The 19,493-nt window shown below is 31.5% G+C and overlaps 1 protein-coding gene across 1 annotated transcript in view; it reads right to left on the bottom strand.

Moving 5' to 3' along the window:
- Positions 1-18,736, bottom strand: part of LOC117905725 (probable L-type lectin-domain containing receptor kinase S.5) — a 28,721-nt gene extending 9,985 nt beyond the window's left edge. The window contains exons 1-3 of the mRNA XM_034818606.1: positions 18,546-18,736; positions 17,964-18,099; positions 17,786-17,843 (exon numbers count right to left, since the gene is read on the bottom strand). Coding sequence (XP_034674497.1) covers positions 17,786-17,843; positions 17,964-18,099; positions 18,546-18,736 — 385 coding nt within the window. The remainder of the gene's footprint in view (positions 1-17,785; positions 17,844-17,963; positions 18,100-18,545) is intronic.
- Between the last annotated feature and the right edge of the window lie 757 nt (positions 18,737-19,493).

Raw genomic sequence — 19,493 nt, 5'->3', positions numbered from 1 at the left:
GTGCAATCATTATAACCAAAAGTTATGAGGAAAATTATAAAATTATAAATACATGGCTAAAAGTTATGTATATGATCTCTAATTATTTATTTTTAATTATACGATATAATTCAAAGTTATACCAAACAATATTATATAGTCAAAAGTTATAAAAATAAATAGTTCATAACTTGAAGCTATGTACAAATCTACATAATGAAAGTTCATAGCCTAAAGCTATGCACAAATTTACATAAAAATAGTTCATAACCTGAAGTTATGTATTAATTTGCACATTTTTGTTATGACAAAATAATCATAGCCCAAATCTATGAAATATATATATACTAGATTTTAATTCCTATTTTGTGTTTATACATTTTTACTATATTTATAATTGATAAATCTTGGGTTATTATATTTTTAGATATTATTTACTTGAAATATTGTTAAAGCATTTTGTTAATTTATTCATAGTTTATTCCAATAATTGAAATATTTTTTGGGTTAATATTATTCTATATATATAGTTTTCCTATTTTGTGTTTATACATTTTTACCATATTTATAATTGATAAATCTTGGGTTATTATATTTTTAGATATTATTTACTTGAAATATTGTTAAAGCATTTTGTTAATTTATTCATAGTTTATTCCAATAATTGAAATAATTTTTTGGTTAATATTATTCTATATATATAGTTTTTAGATAATGTCAAACCTTGCAAAGCTTGAATTTGTTGCCCTCGATATTTCGGGCAAGAACTACTTGTCTTAGGTTTTGGATGCTGAAATTCATCTAGATGCGATGAATCTTGGAAATACCATTAAAGAAGGGAACGACGCATCCCTGTAGGATAGTGCCAGAGCTTTAATATTCCTTCGTTATCAAATTGATGAAAGATTAAAAGGTAAATACCTTACAGTCAAAGATCCTTTCATCATTTGGAATAATCTAAAGGAATGATATGACCACCGAAAGACCATAATCCTTCCAAAGGCATGCTATGATTGGATGCACTTGAGATTACAAGATTTCAAGTTTGTTATTGACTATAACTCGACCTTATTCAAAATTAGCTTACAATTAAAATTGTGTTGAGAAAAAGTCACTGAAGAAGATGTGCTTGAAAAAACATTTACGACTTTTCATGCCTTGAATGTGCTCCCGCAACAACAATATCAAAAGCGCCGTTTCACTAAATATTCAAAATTGATCTTATGTCTTCTTTTGGCTGAACAAAATAATGAGTTTTTACTGTAAAAAAAAACCATCAATCTCGTCCTACTGGGTTTGTGTCATTGCCTAAAGCCAATGCCACATCTATTCAAACTCTTGGACATGGACAAGGACGTGGATATGATGAGGTCGAGGTAGAGGTAGAGAACGTGGTCGCGGTCGAGGTCGTGCTAAACACAATTCTTCTCATCGTAGTAGTTCTCAAAGTAAAAAGAACAACTCAAACCACCAGAAGTGGAATAATTCAAGGACATAACTTGAAAAGGGGATAAAACCACAAAGTAAACATGCTCATGAGAATAAGTGTTATATATGTGGTATGAAAGGACACTAGTCATGTACCTATTATACTTCAAAGCATTTGGCTGACCTTTATCAAGCCTCAATAAAAGCAAAAGGAAAGAAAGTTGAAATGAACTTCATTGATAGTGATGGCCTAGTGGATCTAACTCATTTCAATGTTTCAGATTTCTTTGAAAATCCTAATGGGAAAATTGACCATCTAATTGGTGATGGAAATGTTTGTTATGATTAAATGTTATGTTTTTATCATCTATTAAACACATTGTTTATTATTCATCTTTTATAGTTTTTTTAGGTAGCTAAGGTCTTACGGAGGATACCTATGGATGTTTTATTATTTCTTATTTAATTTTTTTTCTTTATTTATGCTTGAAGATACATGGATCTCTCCCATACCTTGATACATCATACGACACCCAATGTAGATGCATGCCTTGTAGATTATGCCACAACACACACAATCCTTTGTGATAAAAAATATTTTTCCAACTTATTGTTGGTTAAGTCTAATGTTAATACAATATCAGGTCATGTAGAATTGATTCAAGGTTCTGGAAGAGCAACTATTATTTTACCTAGTGGAACTAAAATCCACATTAATGATGCTCTTTATTATGCTAAATCCAAGTGAAATCGTCTTAGTTTCAAGGATGTTCGCCGAAATGGATATCACATTGAAAATATGAATGATGGTAGTAATGAATACCTTCAGATTATTTCAGTTATCTTTGGGAAAAAACACATTTTAGAAAAGCTTCCTTCTTATTCTTGTGGGTTATATATAACAATCATTAGACCTAATGAGTCATATACTATCATGAACCAAAAGTTCCGTGACTTAAAAACTTTTATGATTTGAAACGTCTTGGTCATCTAGGATTAACTATGATGCATCATATCATCAACAATTCTTTTGGGCATCCCTTGAAGAACTAGAAGATTTTGATGCCGAAAGATTACAATTGTGTTGCTTGCTTACAAAACAAATTAATTATTAGACCATCTTTTACCAAAATTGAATATGAATCACCGACCTTTCTAGAACACATTCAAAGTGATATTTGTGGACCTATTCATCCACCAAGTGGAACTTTTCTTTATTTTATGGTTTTAATTGATGCACCAACTCGTTGGTCTCATGTTTGTCTTCTTTCAACTAGAAATGTTGCCTTCACCAGGTTACTTGCTCAAATAATTTGAATCAAGGCATAATTCCTTGATCATCTTATTAAGACAATCCGTCTTGATAATGCTAGTGAATTATCCTCTTAAACGTTTCTTGATGTAGACCCTCATTTTGGGTCTGGAAGGTTTGGATATTTTGGGGGCCACCTTTTTACCACGTTTTAGGAGACTTTGATATTGATGGGGTAGAGAAAAAAATAGGTTTGTTGGGTTATTTCTTTTGGTGTGGTGAGCTGTCAAGGCACTTGGTAGGAGGAGGTTTTGGTAGTAGGTTGGTTATAGATAGTGGGTTGGCAGGGACACGTTTTGCGGGGTGATATGTTATGAGGGATTCTCATTTTGGAGAGGGAGAGCTAAGATGAGGAAAGAGAGCTGAGTATGGTGGGGAGAGTGAGTTGGGGGGTAACAAGAAAAGTTTTAGGCATTTGAGAAGGAAAAAAAACAACTTCTAATGGGGAAAGTTAAGCATGGAGAAAGAATGAGTCCATGGAAAATTGATCGAACATGAGACGTTAAGAGATTAGAGAGATTCTAATTCTTTGGGGGGTTGAGGTTTTGGAAGATTTAGAGCCAAACAGAGAGTTAGAGATGAGGAAACAAGGAACAGAGAAGAGAGATTGTAGCTTGCTGGAAGCCAAGCAACATTTGCTCGAGGGGAATTGCTTAGATATGACCATTTCACACTTTAGGTTTACCATTTTTTTATACACAGACTATGCTTCTTTCTGATATTTGGATTTTTGTTTTGATGCTTGAATATGCTAAGTTTGTTTCCTATTTCTGTTTATTTAGTCTTTGTTTCACCTGTATGTGTTGCATGATAGTTATGCCACCATTCATGTGTTAAGATCACTCGAACCTTCCCATTAGTTGTTAAAGCTCATTGACAACCCATGAAATAGAGCTATTATTTATTGGGTATTTTGCTTTATTTTTTCTTGTTGTGTCTTTATTGCACTCCCTTTGGATTTCTTTGCTTCTAACATCCTTTTGAGAGAGTTGGGTACTGTTAAGTTGATTCCAGAAAAGCTAAATAGGTTTCAGTCATCCGACCAATGTTCTCTCAGTTATTTTCCAAAAAGCTCTCAAGGTTGTAGTAATGTGGGTCATTGTGCTCCTAAAATATCAACATCACTAAAAGATAATGCTTCTGCTTATCCTTCTTTTGCTCACAAGAAGAGGTCTTGCTTAGAACTTGCATCCTCGATGATAAAAACTATTGTTGAGATGGACGACATTGCTAAATCTGTGAGGGAAAGAGGTTCCAAGGCTACTTTGAAAATTATTGCTCTGTTCAGAGAATCTTTTGAATCCTATAGTAACCTTAAGATCCAAATGATGGCCTTTTCATGTATATTCTTCTTAATGGGTAAAATCTCAACAAGGTTTGGGTTGTTAGAATCAATTCAGTGGAAGACTCATAAATTTTGGATGATTTTGGTAATTGCTATGTCTATTTCCTTCATTATTCCCCTATCATGCCATCAAATGATAATAAAGAGTGGGTTTCATCCATCTGCAAAAAAAAAAAAAAAAAAAAATGATGATAATTATGAGCAAGAAGATGAATGTGTTCTGAATGACGATCATGGTGTGACGAATTTAACTAGAAGTGTTGCAAGAGAAGGTGTTTATCGGTATGAAGAGAACTGACAAGCACAATATGACCAAGTTATTAAATTCGAGGATTTCACTCCAAATTTCCCAATTGTGGATCTATGGGATTGGATAATGGTGTCACATCTATGAAATGCCCCTGGAATGCAACCTGGAGCAATACATCTAAGAGGAAAGTGCTTATGGATGATCCCATAGCTTTCATGACCATGAGCCGCACCGTGAGGCCTTATAAGATACCTTATTCAACAGTTGTACTTGGGTTTAGACAAATGGAACTCCGTGATGTTTCTGTAGTTGTCCGACTTCTCCGAAACCATTTGATTCAATTTGGTGTTGTCATTAACCTATATGAAAATGATGTAGAACATTAGCTTCTTCCCATAGAGAACACCCTCAACAATGAGAACTATTCGACTTTGAAGGCAGCTCACCATCATCCTTTCACGGCATGCTCAATCAGCTCCAATCAGCAAACAAAGCCCCCCTATAAGGTTCACCTTTCCAGCCAGATAATGCTCTGAGTTTAGGCAAATGAGTTTATGGACAAAATGTCAATGGAGCCTAATTCGATGATTTGGATTGTTTTTCTTGGAGGTTTAAGGAGACATGACGAAACCAAGTTGGCCAACTTAAAACTAGGGGAGCTCCAGAGCATAATTCCTTGAACAAGTTGCTCATTTCCTCTCCGCGTGCATGAAATGATTTGTCCTCATTAACATGGCCACCTTATAGTTGCCGCATGACCATTTGCTTCTTTTTTTGTTCACCCAAAGGAAACCCAGATAGCAATTTTGGTCTAAACCCCTCATCCACCACACATTTCCCACCAACTTTTTTTCCATCCTACTCATGTGCATGTGACCCATGCGTACATGCCCACCCAAAACCTTTCCAAAGCCTTCATCAAAGTCTCAAATTCTTGTTGTGTCCTTAGAACCCTTTGATCAAACAATGCATTGTAGTACTCTAAACATTGAAGACTTGAGTGGGAACTTGAAACTGAAGAAAAGTTTGTCCCTCTCATCATTAGATGAATACATACCCAACTCAATCTGCCATTTGCATTCCCAATTCTACCATGAAGAGCATAAACTCAGTCAATAGAACATCGTGAGAGGATGGAAATAGTCAATTGGCTAGGAGCAAAATTGAACCACCACTTAAGCAAACATAGTGGGAACAACACTATTGGACTATCGTGGTGGTATGGCATTTCTGCAATTGGGGTTTTGAGAAAGAAATTTGCGGAGATCAAGCTGAAAAGTAGTGGAAGATCCTTGAGAATCTGGAGTTGTACCAGTTTATGAACAATTGATAAATGCACCATGTACTCAACATGACAGGAATGCACCTCGATATGCCACATCAAAGTTCCACCAAACTTCCAACCTCCACTTCCCTGAGCCCACTTCTACACCCATGCATGGCCACCTTCAGCATGTAATCCTAAAGGCCACATGTTTTCATCTTCTTAATTCTTCATCTTTGCTTTCAAAAATTGATTTTTTAAAATTCCAATTTTCAAATAATTTTAACTCTTTAGTTCTTTATATTCATCCTTAGATATCTTTAGGACTCCAAAAATCCAATTTTAATAACTTGTTTGTTGCCATATTTCTTTTCCGACATGCATTTCCATATTTTCTTTGACTCTTAACCTTTTTTCCGATTTTCTTGATTTTTAATAAGTATGAATAAAATTCTATACTTCCAAACATAATGGAATTCTAGAGGATTAATCATACAAAATAAATTGGGCATTGGTAGGGTTGAAATTTGTGATTGATTGCTTGATTGACTTTGCCCTACTCTAACATGCATGCAATTATTCTGTATTTGTGCACTGACCTTGTCTTCCATGATAGCACTCAGCTGGTAATCAAGGTACTCTTCGTACCCGATCATATTTATTTATTTATCTGTTATCATGCATGACTTGCTTTTACACCTTTGATCATTATTTGGTATCTATGACCAATTGATCAATTGCCACACTTGCCTTAGCTAAATAGTAGAGACCCTATTTTTAGGGCTTAAAGGGGTGTTACGGTCTATCACTGTACCTTCCCAATAGGTAACCTCACCCCCAAACCTAAACTCGATTTTTTGCATATTTGTTTTTTCTTTAGGGTTTTTTTTAATTTTGTTTTTTCCTGTAAAAATAAAACAAAAATAAGTGGCAACTCCAAAAACTTTTCAAAAATCATTTTTCAAAATAAAAAGTGAGTCTCACCATTCAAGTGGGAATGCAACAGGAGAAATGCAGGGTCCACACTTGATTATTGTATGTCGATTGGTATTAATATTGAATATCATGTTGCTCATACCCATACTCGGAATGGATTAGTTGAATCTCTTATTAAACGTTTACAACTAATTGCAAGACCACTGCTCTTGAGAATAAAATTGTCTTTGTCTGCTTGGGGGCATGCTATTCTTCATCCCACCACTTTAATTTGAATTCATCCTATAGCTAATCATGAATGCTCACCTTTATAACTTACTTTAGGCTCCCAACCAAATGTTTCACATTTACTTATTTTTGGTTGTGCTGTCTATGTTCCCATAGCTCCACCTCAACATTTCAAGTTAGGTCCTCAATGTCGACTTGGTTTATATGTTGGTTTTAATTCTCCTTTCAGTATCCTTTATCTTGAACCTTTCACAGGTGATGTTTTTACTGCATGCTTTGTAGATTGTCATTTTGATGAAAATGTTTTCCCGCCATTAGGGGAGGTAAGTCAATTCCAGAAGAATGACAAGAGATTACATGGTATGTATCCTCCTTATCTCATCTTAATCCCCTATACAAGATAGTGTGAACTAGAAGTTCAAAGGATTGTTCATTTGTAAGGACTTGCAAATCAGTTACTTGATGCTTTCACAAATATAAAGAAAGTAACAAAGTCACACGTGCCAACTGTGAATACACCAACACATATTGAAGTCTGATTTGTCCCCATTTGCAGTCGTGCCATTTGATTTTGGCTCAGATGGGTGTTATCAACAAAATTTATAAAACCAAAATCACCTTACACTAGGGTAGCATAGCTAACATAGTATAGTGGCTCTAGGATCGTCCACAGGGATGGGTTTTCATCATACAATTGACTTTACTTTAGTCAAGGAAATAAAATGGTGCTTTTCCTTATGAAAATTAGCTTTTAAAGAAAATGGAATTGTGGTTGCAAAGATTGATTTTTAAGTTAAGCTAAAACAATAAGTGAAGTTAACTACAAAGAAAAGGTCTCTTGGAGCGTTAGGTCACTAGGATTAGGTTCCTTAAGCAAATGAGGAGATTCCGGATCTTCTCCTCGCATTGGGGACAATAACATAAAGAATGGTTATCTCCTGAACCGGTTTTGTATTTAGCAATTAAGATTTGATCCAAAGGGTTCATGGAAAATGATAGTTGCTTCCCATTAATGGCTTCAAACACTAAAGACCCTCACCTTTAACCACCTTCCAATGGCTCGTAAATGATAACTAATAGACATACATGGATCTAGCAATAAGCATCCATGGAATGCGAAAAGCTTACCAAGTATTGGCCATTCAAGGTGATTTTAAGAGATTTAAAGCTAAACCTTAAAATAAAAATCATTAATGGTTAACAACTACTTTCATTTAAAGCAAGGATAACTCCCATCTTTGCATTTGAGTCCTTCACCTAGCTTCCCTCACTCCAAGAAATGTAAAACCTAGCCACTCATCCCCTGAGAAATCATCCTCAGAGGTTGTTTGGCTAGAAAGATAGGCGAAAACAAAATGAGAAGGTAAGGCAGAGCAAAAGCTCTGTATATTTCTTACTAAGGGAATTTTTAAGTGTTTAATGAAAAAAAGCATATATATCTCCATCTTTCTTTCCCTCTCTCTCCTTATATATAAGCTACCTAAAAGATATATAAAAAGATATAAAAGAAAATATCTAGGTTGGTTACAAGGAGAAACTAGGAAATTACATAAAATATCTAAAGATAAAAGTCTAACGAAGTCGGTGCACAAGAAGATTTTGCATACCATGCGAAATTTGGCATGGTGTATGAAATCCTTTGGCTGCCTCAAGTGGTTTCGCATGGTGTGTGAAATTTCGCATAGCTATGAGAAAATGTTGGTTGTTGGATTTTTTCTTCTGGTTTTCTTCCTTACATCTCTGATTGGCTTGGCAAAGGGCTATGAAGTGCTCTAAAGCTTGGATTCTTCATGTATTTGAGCTTTAACTTGCATTGCCATGGATTTCACCAAATTCTCCCTCATTCTTGGCTTGTTTCAATAATCAAATAGCTACCAAAAACACCAAAACTTGCCAAAACTGATTAGTAACCCTTGCTAGGTTCCTTAATGTGCCAATTGAGTTAAAAGGTATTAACTACTACTCAAAAGTATTTAAAACAATTAGTTTCAAGCTATAAAAGAGTACTTTTTAAGTAGTAATCAATGTCCCTAAAGGACAATTGGAGAATGCCATAGCAAGTGAATCTAAGACATGCTTGAAGTGTGGTAGACCTATTGGCTCAAAGGATTCAATTCCTAGAAAAAAAAAAAAAAGAAACAACATATGAAAAGCTTGGTACTTTTGAAGAGTTCACAAATATGAAAGGGTCAAATGATGAAACCCAACTTAATAAACAATTAGCCCCTAAAAAGGCACAAATTAATCAAACACTGGTGTCTAGAACTAAAAAGATCTCAATGAGACACACGTGAGAAACAAAGAACCATAGTGAGATTATCATAGATAATATATTTGCATTCCAAGTGGCTATGGACATCATGAGAAATGATGAAGATCAAGAACCACAAATTATGGATGAATGTTGAAAAATGAATGATTGGCCAAAATAGAAAGAAACAATCTAAACAGAGCTAAACTCGTTAGCAAAACGAGAGGTATTTAGACTTGTAGTTCAAACACTTGGAAACATAAAGCTTGCTGGATATAAATGAGTCTTTGTGAAAAAACGAAATGAGAATGATGAAATCATAAGATATAAAGTACGACTTATTGCTCAAGGTTTCTCTCAAAGACTTGGTATAGACTATGAGGAAACTTATTCCCCTATAATGGACACAATCACATTTGAATACTCAATAAGTTTAACGGTATCTGAAGGACTAGATATACGTCTCATGGATGTTGTTACAACCTATTTATATGGGTTTATAGATGCTGACATATATATATATATATATATATATATATATATATATATATATGAAAATCGCTAAAGGATTCGAAACAACTAATTCAAGACTTCGAAACATATACTCAATCAAACTACAAAGATCTCTATACGAAGTAAAGCAATCTGGACGCATGTGGTATAATTGTTTGAGTGAGTATTTGTTAAAAGAAGGATATGTGAATAATCCAATTTGCCCATGTGTTCTTATTGAGAAATTTAAAATTGGGCTTGCTTGCAATAATTGTAGTATATGTGAATGATTTAAATCTTATAGGGACTCTTAAAGAGCTCACAAAAACAACCAATTATTCAAAGAAAGAATTTGAAATGAAAGATTTGGGGAAAACTAGATATTGTCTCGGCTTGCAGATCGAGCATTGTTCAAATGACATATTAGTCCATCAATTGACATATATAAAGAAAATATTAAAAAGATTTTATATGGACAAATCACATCCACTCAATTCCCTTATGGTTGTTCATTTACTTGAAGTGAACAAAGAAGAAAATTTTAGTCTTAAAGAAAAAAATGAAGAATTGCTGTGGACCTGCATTTTTCACGTGCGTCCTCACTTGATCGGCGAGACTCGCTTTTTATTTGTGAAAAATAATTTTTGGAAAAGTTGGAGTCGCCACTTATTTTATTTTTATTTTAAAGGGAAAATAAAACAAGAAAGAAAAACCCTAAAATGTGACTCCATAATTTTTGGAAAAAAGGCATGTCTTTGAAAAACCCGAGTCTTGGTCCGGGGATCAGGTTACTTATTGGGAAGGTACCTCTAGGAGGTAGCACCCCTCTAAACCCTAAAAAGGTCTCTACTGACTAAGTTGAGGGAAACGTGGCAATTAAATGGTTAATCATGGATATTTAAGTGAGCTAGAGTGATTTCGAAAAATAGCATGCTTAGCAGGAAAACTAATCACAATCATGAAAAAAAGATTTAGGGTACGTACCTGGACTGCTTCTTAAGCGCTATCACAAGACATTAAAGGTTAATTTAAACAATATATCATCCAGCATGTATTTTATTAGAAATAATCAAACAATGAAATATGTATATCAGAACACTCAAGCATTATTAGACATAAGCATTATTTCACAATGACAAGCATATTCACATAATATAGAAAGTAGGTGATAGAGGACATACCTGGATAGCATAGATAATTTGTAACATGCTTCCTCAAGTTGTAAGGGATTAGATAACAAATAATAAAATATAGAAATCCTAGCATGCTCGTTATCTAATTAGCATAGCAAAAGTGATCAAAGTATATAGAATCATCAATTATCACATATATCTTGTATATAATTCCTAAAAAATAGATAGACATGATTTCAACAAGTGTCAAATGTGGCAACAAAAATAAATTTTGAAAAGATTTTCTTATGTAGAGGTTTCACCAATTCCCCAATCGATATACACGAATTTAGCTTAGAACTATCCCATTTATTTGGGACCACAAGCTTTGATTCGTGTTTTATTCAAAACCATAATTTTATTTGAAAGATGTGAACCGATCAAAACATGGTTGCACATTATTTTTTAAAAAAAATGAGATTTTGATTCTAAGAACTCTAAATGAATTTTTGAAATGGGTTTTTAAGGAAATAAGATTTTGAGAATAGTGTTATATAAAAAGGAATTAATTTGAAAGCAATAAAGTGTATGAATCAAAATACCAAGCAAAACAAAAGAGAACAAAATCGCAAAGTAGAATTTTTGACAACCAAGAAAATTGAAGGTGAGAATAGAGGCTAATCTTCATGAGTTTCCAAAAGCCTCAGAAAGAAAATCAAATTAAATGAAGGATCACTAAAGTAACGGGCAAGGCATTATAGATTAGACAAACTAACAAGGTATCGATTCATGAACTAACCGCTAGGATTTTAAAAGCATATAAATTTAGATAAGGGTGATCAGGATCTAACATTAATGATTTCGAAACAAAAACTAAAAATTGATCAATTCGGGTAAGGAACTAAAATTATAGAAGTACCTAAACTAATTAAAACGAGTTTGACTAAATTAAACTAAAAACGTGAACTTTCAAACATAGAATTAATTTTACTAATGAACTACAATTATAAAAAGTGCTTAAGCTAATTAAAATGAGCCAAACTAAATCAAAGCAAACTAAAGATATGTACTTTCAAGCATAGAATTAATTTTATTGATGAACCAAAAATTATAAAAGTGTCTAAACTAAATAGATGAATTAAATTAAATCAAAGTACACTAAAAACATGAACTTTTAAATAAAGAATCAATTTTATCAATAAATAAATAAAACTATAAAAACACATAAACTAATTAAAAGGAACCAAATTAAATCAAAGAATACTAAAAATATGAACTTCCAAACATAAAATCAATTTTATTAATAAACTAAAACTATAAAAACACCTAAAATAATGAATATAAATTATTAAATCAAAGCAAACTAAAAAAAAACTGAAACTTTCAAACATGGGATCAATTTTATTAATGAACTAAATAAAAGTATCTAAACTAATTAAAATGAATCACATTAAATCAAAGAATACTAAAAATATGAACTTCCAAACATGGGATCAATCTTATTAATAAACTAAAACTATGAAAACACCTAAAATAATGAATATAAATTATTAAATCAAAGCAAACTAAAAAAAACTGAAACTTTCAAACATGGGAACAATTCTATTAATGAACTAAACTATAAAAAATATCTAAACTAACTATAATGAATCAAATTAAATTAAAGCAACCTAAAAACGCAAACTTTCAAACATAAAATCAATTTTATCAATGAACTAAAACTATAAATATATTTGAACTAAATAGATGAATTAAACTAAATCAAAAGTAAACTAAAGACATGAACTTTTAATATAGAATCAATTTTATTAACGAACTAAAATTATAAAAGTATCTAAACTAATTAAAATGAATCACATTAAATCAAAGAATACTAAAAATATGAACTTCCAAACATGGGATCAATCTTATTAATAAACTAAAACTATGAAAACACCTAAAATAATGAATATAAATTATTAAATCAAAGCAAACTAAAAAAAACTGAAACTTTCAAACATGGGAACAATTCTATTAATGAACTAAACTATAAAAAATATCTAAACTAACTATAATGAATCAAATTAAATTAAAGCAACCTAAAAACGCAAACTTTCAAACATAAAATCAATTTTATCAATGAACTAAAACTATAAATGTATTTGAATTAAATAGATGAATTAAACTAAATCAAAAGTAAACTAAAGACATGAACTTTTAATATAGAATCAATTTTATTAACGAACTAAAATTATAAAAGTATCTAAACTAATTAAAATGAATCACATTAAATCAAAGAATACTAAAAATATGAACTTCCAAACATGGGATCAATTTTATTAATAAACTAAAACTATAAAAACACCTAAAATAATGAATACAAATTATTAAATCAAAGCAAACTAAAAAAAAAAAAAACTGAAACTTTCAAACATGGGAACAATTCTATTAATGAACTAAACTATAAAAAATATCTAAACTAACTATAATGAATCAAATTAAATTAAAGCAACCTAGAAACGCAAACTTTCAAACATAAAATCAATTTTATCAATGAACTAAAACTATAAATGTATTTGAATTAAATAGATAAATTAAACTAAATCAAAAGTAAACTAAAGACATGAACTTTTAATATAGAATCAATTTTATTAACGAACTAAAATTATAAAAGTATCTAAACTAATTAAAATGAATCACATTAAATCAAAGAATACTAAAAATATGAACTTTCAAATATGGGATCAACTTTATCAATAAATAAATAAATGGAATACAAGTAATTAAAAGAGTAGCAAATGCATGAATAAATGAATAAATAAAACTCAAATGTTTTCAATCTGATGCAATCAATCAAAATTAAATAGGGATCAAATCGTTCTTTTTTTCTAATATAATGAATCAAAATTAAAACACACAAATTCATTCAACCCAAACTAACAAATAAATTAATACTAAATTAAATTGGAAAAAAAAAGATATCTAATAAAAAAAATGAAAACTCTTTCAAAAAAACTAACCTGTGTTATGGAAAAAATCCGTCTTTGATGCATTAAAGTAGCTCCTCCTAGAAAATCCTCTGTTCCTCTCTATTTCAAAAAGAATATCACGACCCTTTGCTCCGAAAATTCTCTCTTGCCTGTTCTCTAAAAAAAATCCCTTTTAATTTCTCCCAATCCTCCAATGCGTGCTTCCACCCACCATTCTTTTCCTTTTCTCACCTATATATATCACCCCTCAAGACCTAAATTTGTTTCCAAAAAGGAAAATTCTCCTATTTTCCCTCTTCTTTTCTCCTTATCCTTTTTTAAATCTTCCAATTCAAAAGCAATCTTCCCAATTTCAAATTCCCCTCCAAAACCTTCCAAAGAGAGTCCCATCTTCCTTAAACTCCAATAGTAAGTTTCCTTGCAAAAATATGAAATTTTTGAAGTTAAATAATTGAATGAATGGATAAGCAAGTAAATAAATTAGGAAATGGTAAAAATAAATAAATAAATAAATAAAAATAAATAATAAATAAGTTAAGGAAAATAATATAAAGAGGAAGATAACCAATAAAAAGTGAATGGTAATCATAAAACTAAAACTAAAAAAAAAATAAAATAAAATAAAAATAAAATAAAAATAAACCAATAAACAAAAGCCGAGCCCAAAATCCATGTAAAAATGTCCAAATGGGCCAAGTGTTCCTAAACGGGCCTATGATGAGACTAAGTGGGTCTAGGGTGGTGCCTAATGGGCCAAGTGTATCTAAAAGCTATCCTAAAAAAGAAACAAGAAAAGCCTAAGTCTAAATTAGGGTTGCCAAGGGTCACAATAAGGGATCAAATAATCCCTCAACCAAAATCTCCGAGGTGACTCAGAAAAAGGTAAGTGGTATGAGTAGCCATGGGCCACCAAGGAACTATTGTGGAGCATTGAAAACGAATTTTAAAGACATGTGCTAAAGGGACAAAATTGAGGGTCTACAATTGCTTGGTCTAAAAGTGCCATATCTCAGTGCAATCAGTGCACTGATATATCTTGCAAATTGTACTAGACTAGATATAGCATTCTCTATCAACTTGTTGATAAGATATAGTTCTACCCTAACTAGAAGGCATTGGAATGAGATTAAACATGTATTGCGATACCTTCGTGGAACAAGTGACATGGGCTTATATTATTCAAAAGAATCAAAATCATAATTGATTGGGTATGCAGATGCAGGATATCTTTTAAATTCTCATAAAGCTCGATCCCAAACAGGATATGTCTTTACTTATGGTGATACGATAATATCTTGGAGATCAGTCAAGTAAACAATGATATCCACATATCTATGATTCATAAAGTTTTTGAAATGACCAATACAAGAAATTAAGAAGAAAATACTTTAGGACCCGTTTGGCCATATTTTTTAAAACTTGTTTTTAAAAATTATTTTTCATTTTTTAACTTAAAAATGGTTTTTTAAAACAAGTTTTAAAAAACATGGTCAAATAGGCTCATGTTTTCCTTTTGTTTTTAAAAATTAGTGAAATTAACTTTTACTTGTTTTCTATAAATTGTTACGTATTTCACTTTGTTTTTAAAAATTGTTTCTAGGGAATCATGACTAAATAGTGTTAGAATTTTTTTTAAAAAGTTTTATGTTTGTAAATACAAAAAACTGTTTTTAAATTATACAACCAAACCAACTCTAATATTTTCTAAGTTAGTTTCTACTATGTTTTTAACTCAAAAAATTGTTTTTGATAAGTTTTAAAATTATGTTTATCTCTAAATTGGTGGTTGATTCTAAAAAGAATTTTTGGAATGTATAAGAGGCAAATGCATATATTGGTAAAGTTTTTGGAATGACTAACACAAAAAAAAAAAAGGTTAATACTATGTTTTTAACTCCAAAAATAGTTTTTTGGTAAGTTTTAAAATTTTGTTTATCTCTAAATTAATGTTTGATTCTAAAAAGAAATTTTTTTTGAATGTTTTTTGGTAAGTTTAAAAATTAAGTTCATAACAATTTATATTTAATTCTAAAAAATATTTTTGGAATGTTTTAGAATTAAGAAACTTTCCATAATTTTAAAAATGATTTTAGAAATTTAGAGATATTTTATTTAAAATAAAGTTGAATTTTTATGAACCCTAAAACATGGTCATTTATCAAAAGTTTGAACTTCACACCCTCAAACTTTCAAGATATATCTTGATATTAACTCTGGTTTTAACAAAGGTTAGTGATCTCATTACGAAACTTTGGTAAAGGTTTTGAGTGATCCGTAAAGGAGTATAAGGGAGTGTTGTATTGGGGACATAAAAAAATAAGTATATATGACAGCATAAAACCATAAGGAGTAGATGCATTATCATGTGAATGTGTACTATTTTTTTATAATTAGCAGATTATTTAGAGGCCAATTGAGAAATCACTCATAATTTCTTACACCTAGTAAGTTGTTAGTTGATTTTTTGCATCATTCCCTTTTTTGGTGTAGAATCAATTTTATTATCTATGCATGAGATTTTTGCTCAAGACAAATATAAAATAGGCAATAAAAATTCTAATTTGAGAATTAGAATCTATTTGGCAGTACTTTTTAAAAGTGTTTATAACTTTAAAAACACTCTTAAGTGTTTTTAAGGTAAAGAATATGTGTTTGATAATATTTTGAAAAATGCTTGAAAAACAATATTTTTTAGATAAGCATTTGGGAAGTGTTTCTTAAAAAAAACACTTCAATTTTTTTTTTATATATTCCTAAATACCCTTTCTCCCTATCCTCTGCTTTCCTTTCACTCTCCGCTTCCTTCTCACTCTCATTTTCATCTTTCATTTCCTTTTCATAAAAATATTTGTTTTTTTAATTTTTTTAATAATATAAATATTTATATATTTATTTGTAATAAAAGTTTTTGATTTATTATAATATATTTTTGTAATAAATGTCTTTTTTTAGTAATTTATTATTATTAAAAATGTTTTTGTACTTATATTATGTTTAGATTATCATAAAAGTGTTTTTACAAAAGTGTTATAGAAGAAAACACTTCTAAAAGCCCTTCCACTAAAAACAGTGCTGGTCTATTAATTGATGGAGTATTATTACCTATTTACCTGTCAAACATAAAATAGATTGACCGGTTGTTGACTGCTCTACTTCTCATAGGGATGGAAAATAGTTGAATTCAACGTCATTCTCTATCGATAAGAAAACTGGTTGATGGCACCAGGCTCTCACAATAAAGAATGCTGATGAATTTGAGAAATAGAAATAAATATTTTGTTTTCATGTCTATTCTCTTTGAATAGGAAAGAATTTAATAATTTTAATTATTATGTTTGAATGTGTATAAGAATGTAAAGTTAAAATGATAATTTGCTTTTATTTTAATGTTAAGTAAAGATGATAATGAAAATGAAAATAAATAAATAAATTATCAATAATATCCATGGATATAATTTAAAATAATTTTTTGATTTTTATTTTTAAAAAAAATCTCTAAAATCATTTTTTATTTTCATTAAAAAGAATCTTTGAGTGTTTTTTTTTTTTTTTGATAAATGATAAAAACCTAGTTGGGCATGTGATTTAAAAACATACAAGGCAACGCAAAGGACTCTCATTCATTTCATGAATAGAGAAGTCTCCAACCCCTTTCTATCATTTCTCTGAGCTTTTAAACTTACCGACTAATTATTCCAATATATTATCATATTATGTGATCATAAGCAGTTGCACCAACGGAACCACTCAAAGCTCCAGGAGGACTTTCTTGAGTTCTGTATAGGTTCTTTATTCCTTCAACATTGCTATATATTCAGCTTCAGTGGTTTAGTCTGTGTTGAGAGTTATGCCTTAGTAGCTGCTGAGGGAAAAGCTGAAATCGTCAACCACATGCAATTGAAGTCAACGAGATTACTAGAATGTTGAAGCTATTTTTATGTTTTTTGCTTTTAAGTTAAATTCTGATGCTATTTTGTGGGAGGTAGTTGTTTGTTCAACAAGTAGCTTGATTTGATGCTTTTTTTGAGGTCATATCTGTTACACAATCTGTATAAATTCTGTCTTATGATCAAATAAAAAAAATTAGTTCAGTAGCAGCATATCTCTGTTCTCTGTTGCTTGGTGTGTTAACCTCCCTTGCTTCCAACAGTTTGGTATCAGAGCTTTTTTGTCTTGAGGGACCAGTGAGGTGTGTGAGCCTAAACACCGTATACCAAACCTGAATCTGAAAACCTTGCAGAAATGGAAGAAGCAAGCTTCACGGCAGCACCACCAGTCTTCAATGGAGAAAATTACCAAACTTAGGCTGTCAGGATGATTGTTCATCTATAGGCTCTTGATGTCTGGGAAGCAATAGAGGAAGATTATGAAATTTCTCCACTTGGAACCAATCTAACTGTGGCACAGATGAAAAACCATAAGGAGAAAAAGACGAGGAAGGCTAAGGCCAAGGCTTGCTTATTTTCTGCAATCTCACCATTAATTCTCACCAGAATCATGCAACTTGAATCTACTGCAGAAATCTGGAAGCATCTACGGGAAGAATATCAAGGCAATGAAAGAGTAAAAAATATGCAGGTGATGAATCTGATTCGAGAATTTGAAATGGTGAGGATGAAGGAGTCTTAAACCATAAAAGATTATGCAGAACAACTTCTTACCATAGCAAACAAGGTGAGGTTGCTAGGTAAAGAGTTTTCTGATGAAAGAGTTGTTCAAAAAATTTTTGTCACACTTCCTGAAAAATATGAAGCTACAATTTCTTATTTGGAAAACACAAAAGATTTGTCAAGTATCACCTTGGCAGAACTACTAAATGCTTTACATGCTTTGGAACAAAGAAGACTCATGAGGCAAGGAAGTTCTGTAGAAGGAGCTTTTCAAGCAAAGACACAGACCAATGAAGGCAACACAAGAAGGAGGAAGAACAAAAAGAACAACAATAAGCCAAACAACAACAACAATAAAAAAACTGGAACCTATCCACCCTGTCCTCATTGCAAGAAAACAAATCATCCTCAACAAAAATGCTGGTGGAGACCAGATGTGAAATGCAACAAATGTGGTAGACAGGGACACATAGAAAGGATCTGTAGAACTCAGCAGTAGCAGGGAGAAACCAATGTAGCAGCTGAACAATACCAGGAGGAGCAACTATTTTCATCAACATGTTTTGCAAACGGAAGCACCTCTGAAAGCTGGCTCGTGGACAGTGGTTGCACAAACCACATGACATATGATCAAGATCTCTTTAGGGAGATTGATAGGACAACTATTTCCAAAGTCAGAATTGGAAATGGTGAGTATATTCTAGTAAAAGGTAAAGGAACAGTAGCTATTGAAAGCCTAACAGGTTTAAAGCTCATTTATGATGTTTTGTTTGTGCCTGACATTAACCAAAATCTCCTAAGTGTTGGACAGCTTGTTGAAAAAGGGTTTAAAGTTTGTTTTGAAGACAAAAATTGCATAATCAAGGATGCTGAAGGCAGAGAGGTGTTCAACATAAAAATGAAAGGCAAAAGTTTTGCCTTGAATATGTTAGAAGATGAGCAAATTGCTGCTACACAACATAAGAACAATACAATGCTTTGGCATAAAAGATTAGGGCATTTCCACCACAATGCCGTGCTCTACATGAAGAAGAATCAGATTGTAGAAGGACTCCCTGATTTGGAAGAAGAACTTCCTATATGTGCAGCCTGTCAATATGGGAAGCAAACAAGACTTCCTTTTCCTCAAAAAGCAGCATGGAAATCAACACAAAAACTACAATTGGTTCACACAGATGTTTGTGGACCTCAAAAGACACCATCTTTGAAAGGGAGTAAGTACTATATTGCATTTATTGATGACTTCACAAGATTTTGTTGGATTTATTTTCTCACTTACAAATCTAAGGTTGCTGATGTGTTTTTGAGATATAAGGC

Source organism: Vitis riparia, chromosome 18 (genome assembly GCF_004353265.1).
Source record: "Vitis riparia cultivar Riparia Gloire de Montpellier isolate 1030 chromosome 18, EGFV_Vit.rip_1.0, whole genome shotgun sequence".
Classification (NCBI taxonomy): Eukaryota; Viridiplantae; Streptophyta; class Magnoliopsida; order Vitales; family Vitaceae; genus Vitis; species Vitis riparia.
The sequence above is the reverse complement of the archived record's forward strand: the minus strand, read 5'-3'. Positions and strand labels throughout refer to the sequence as shown.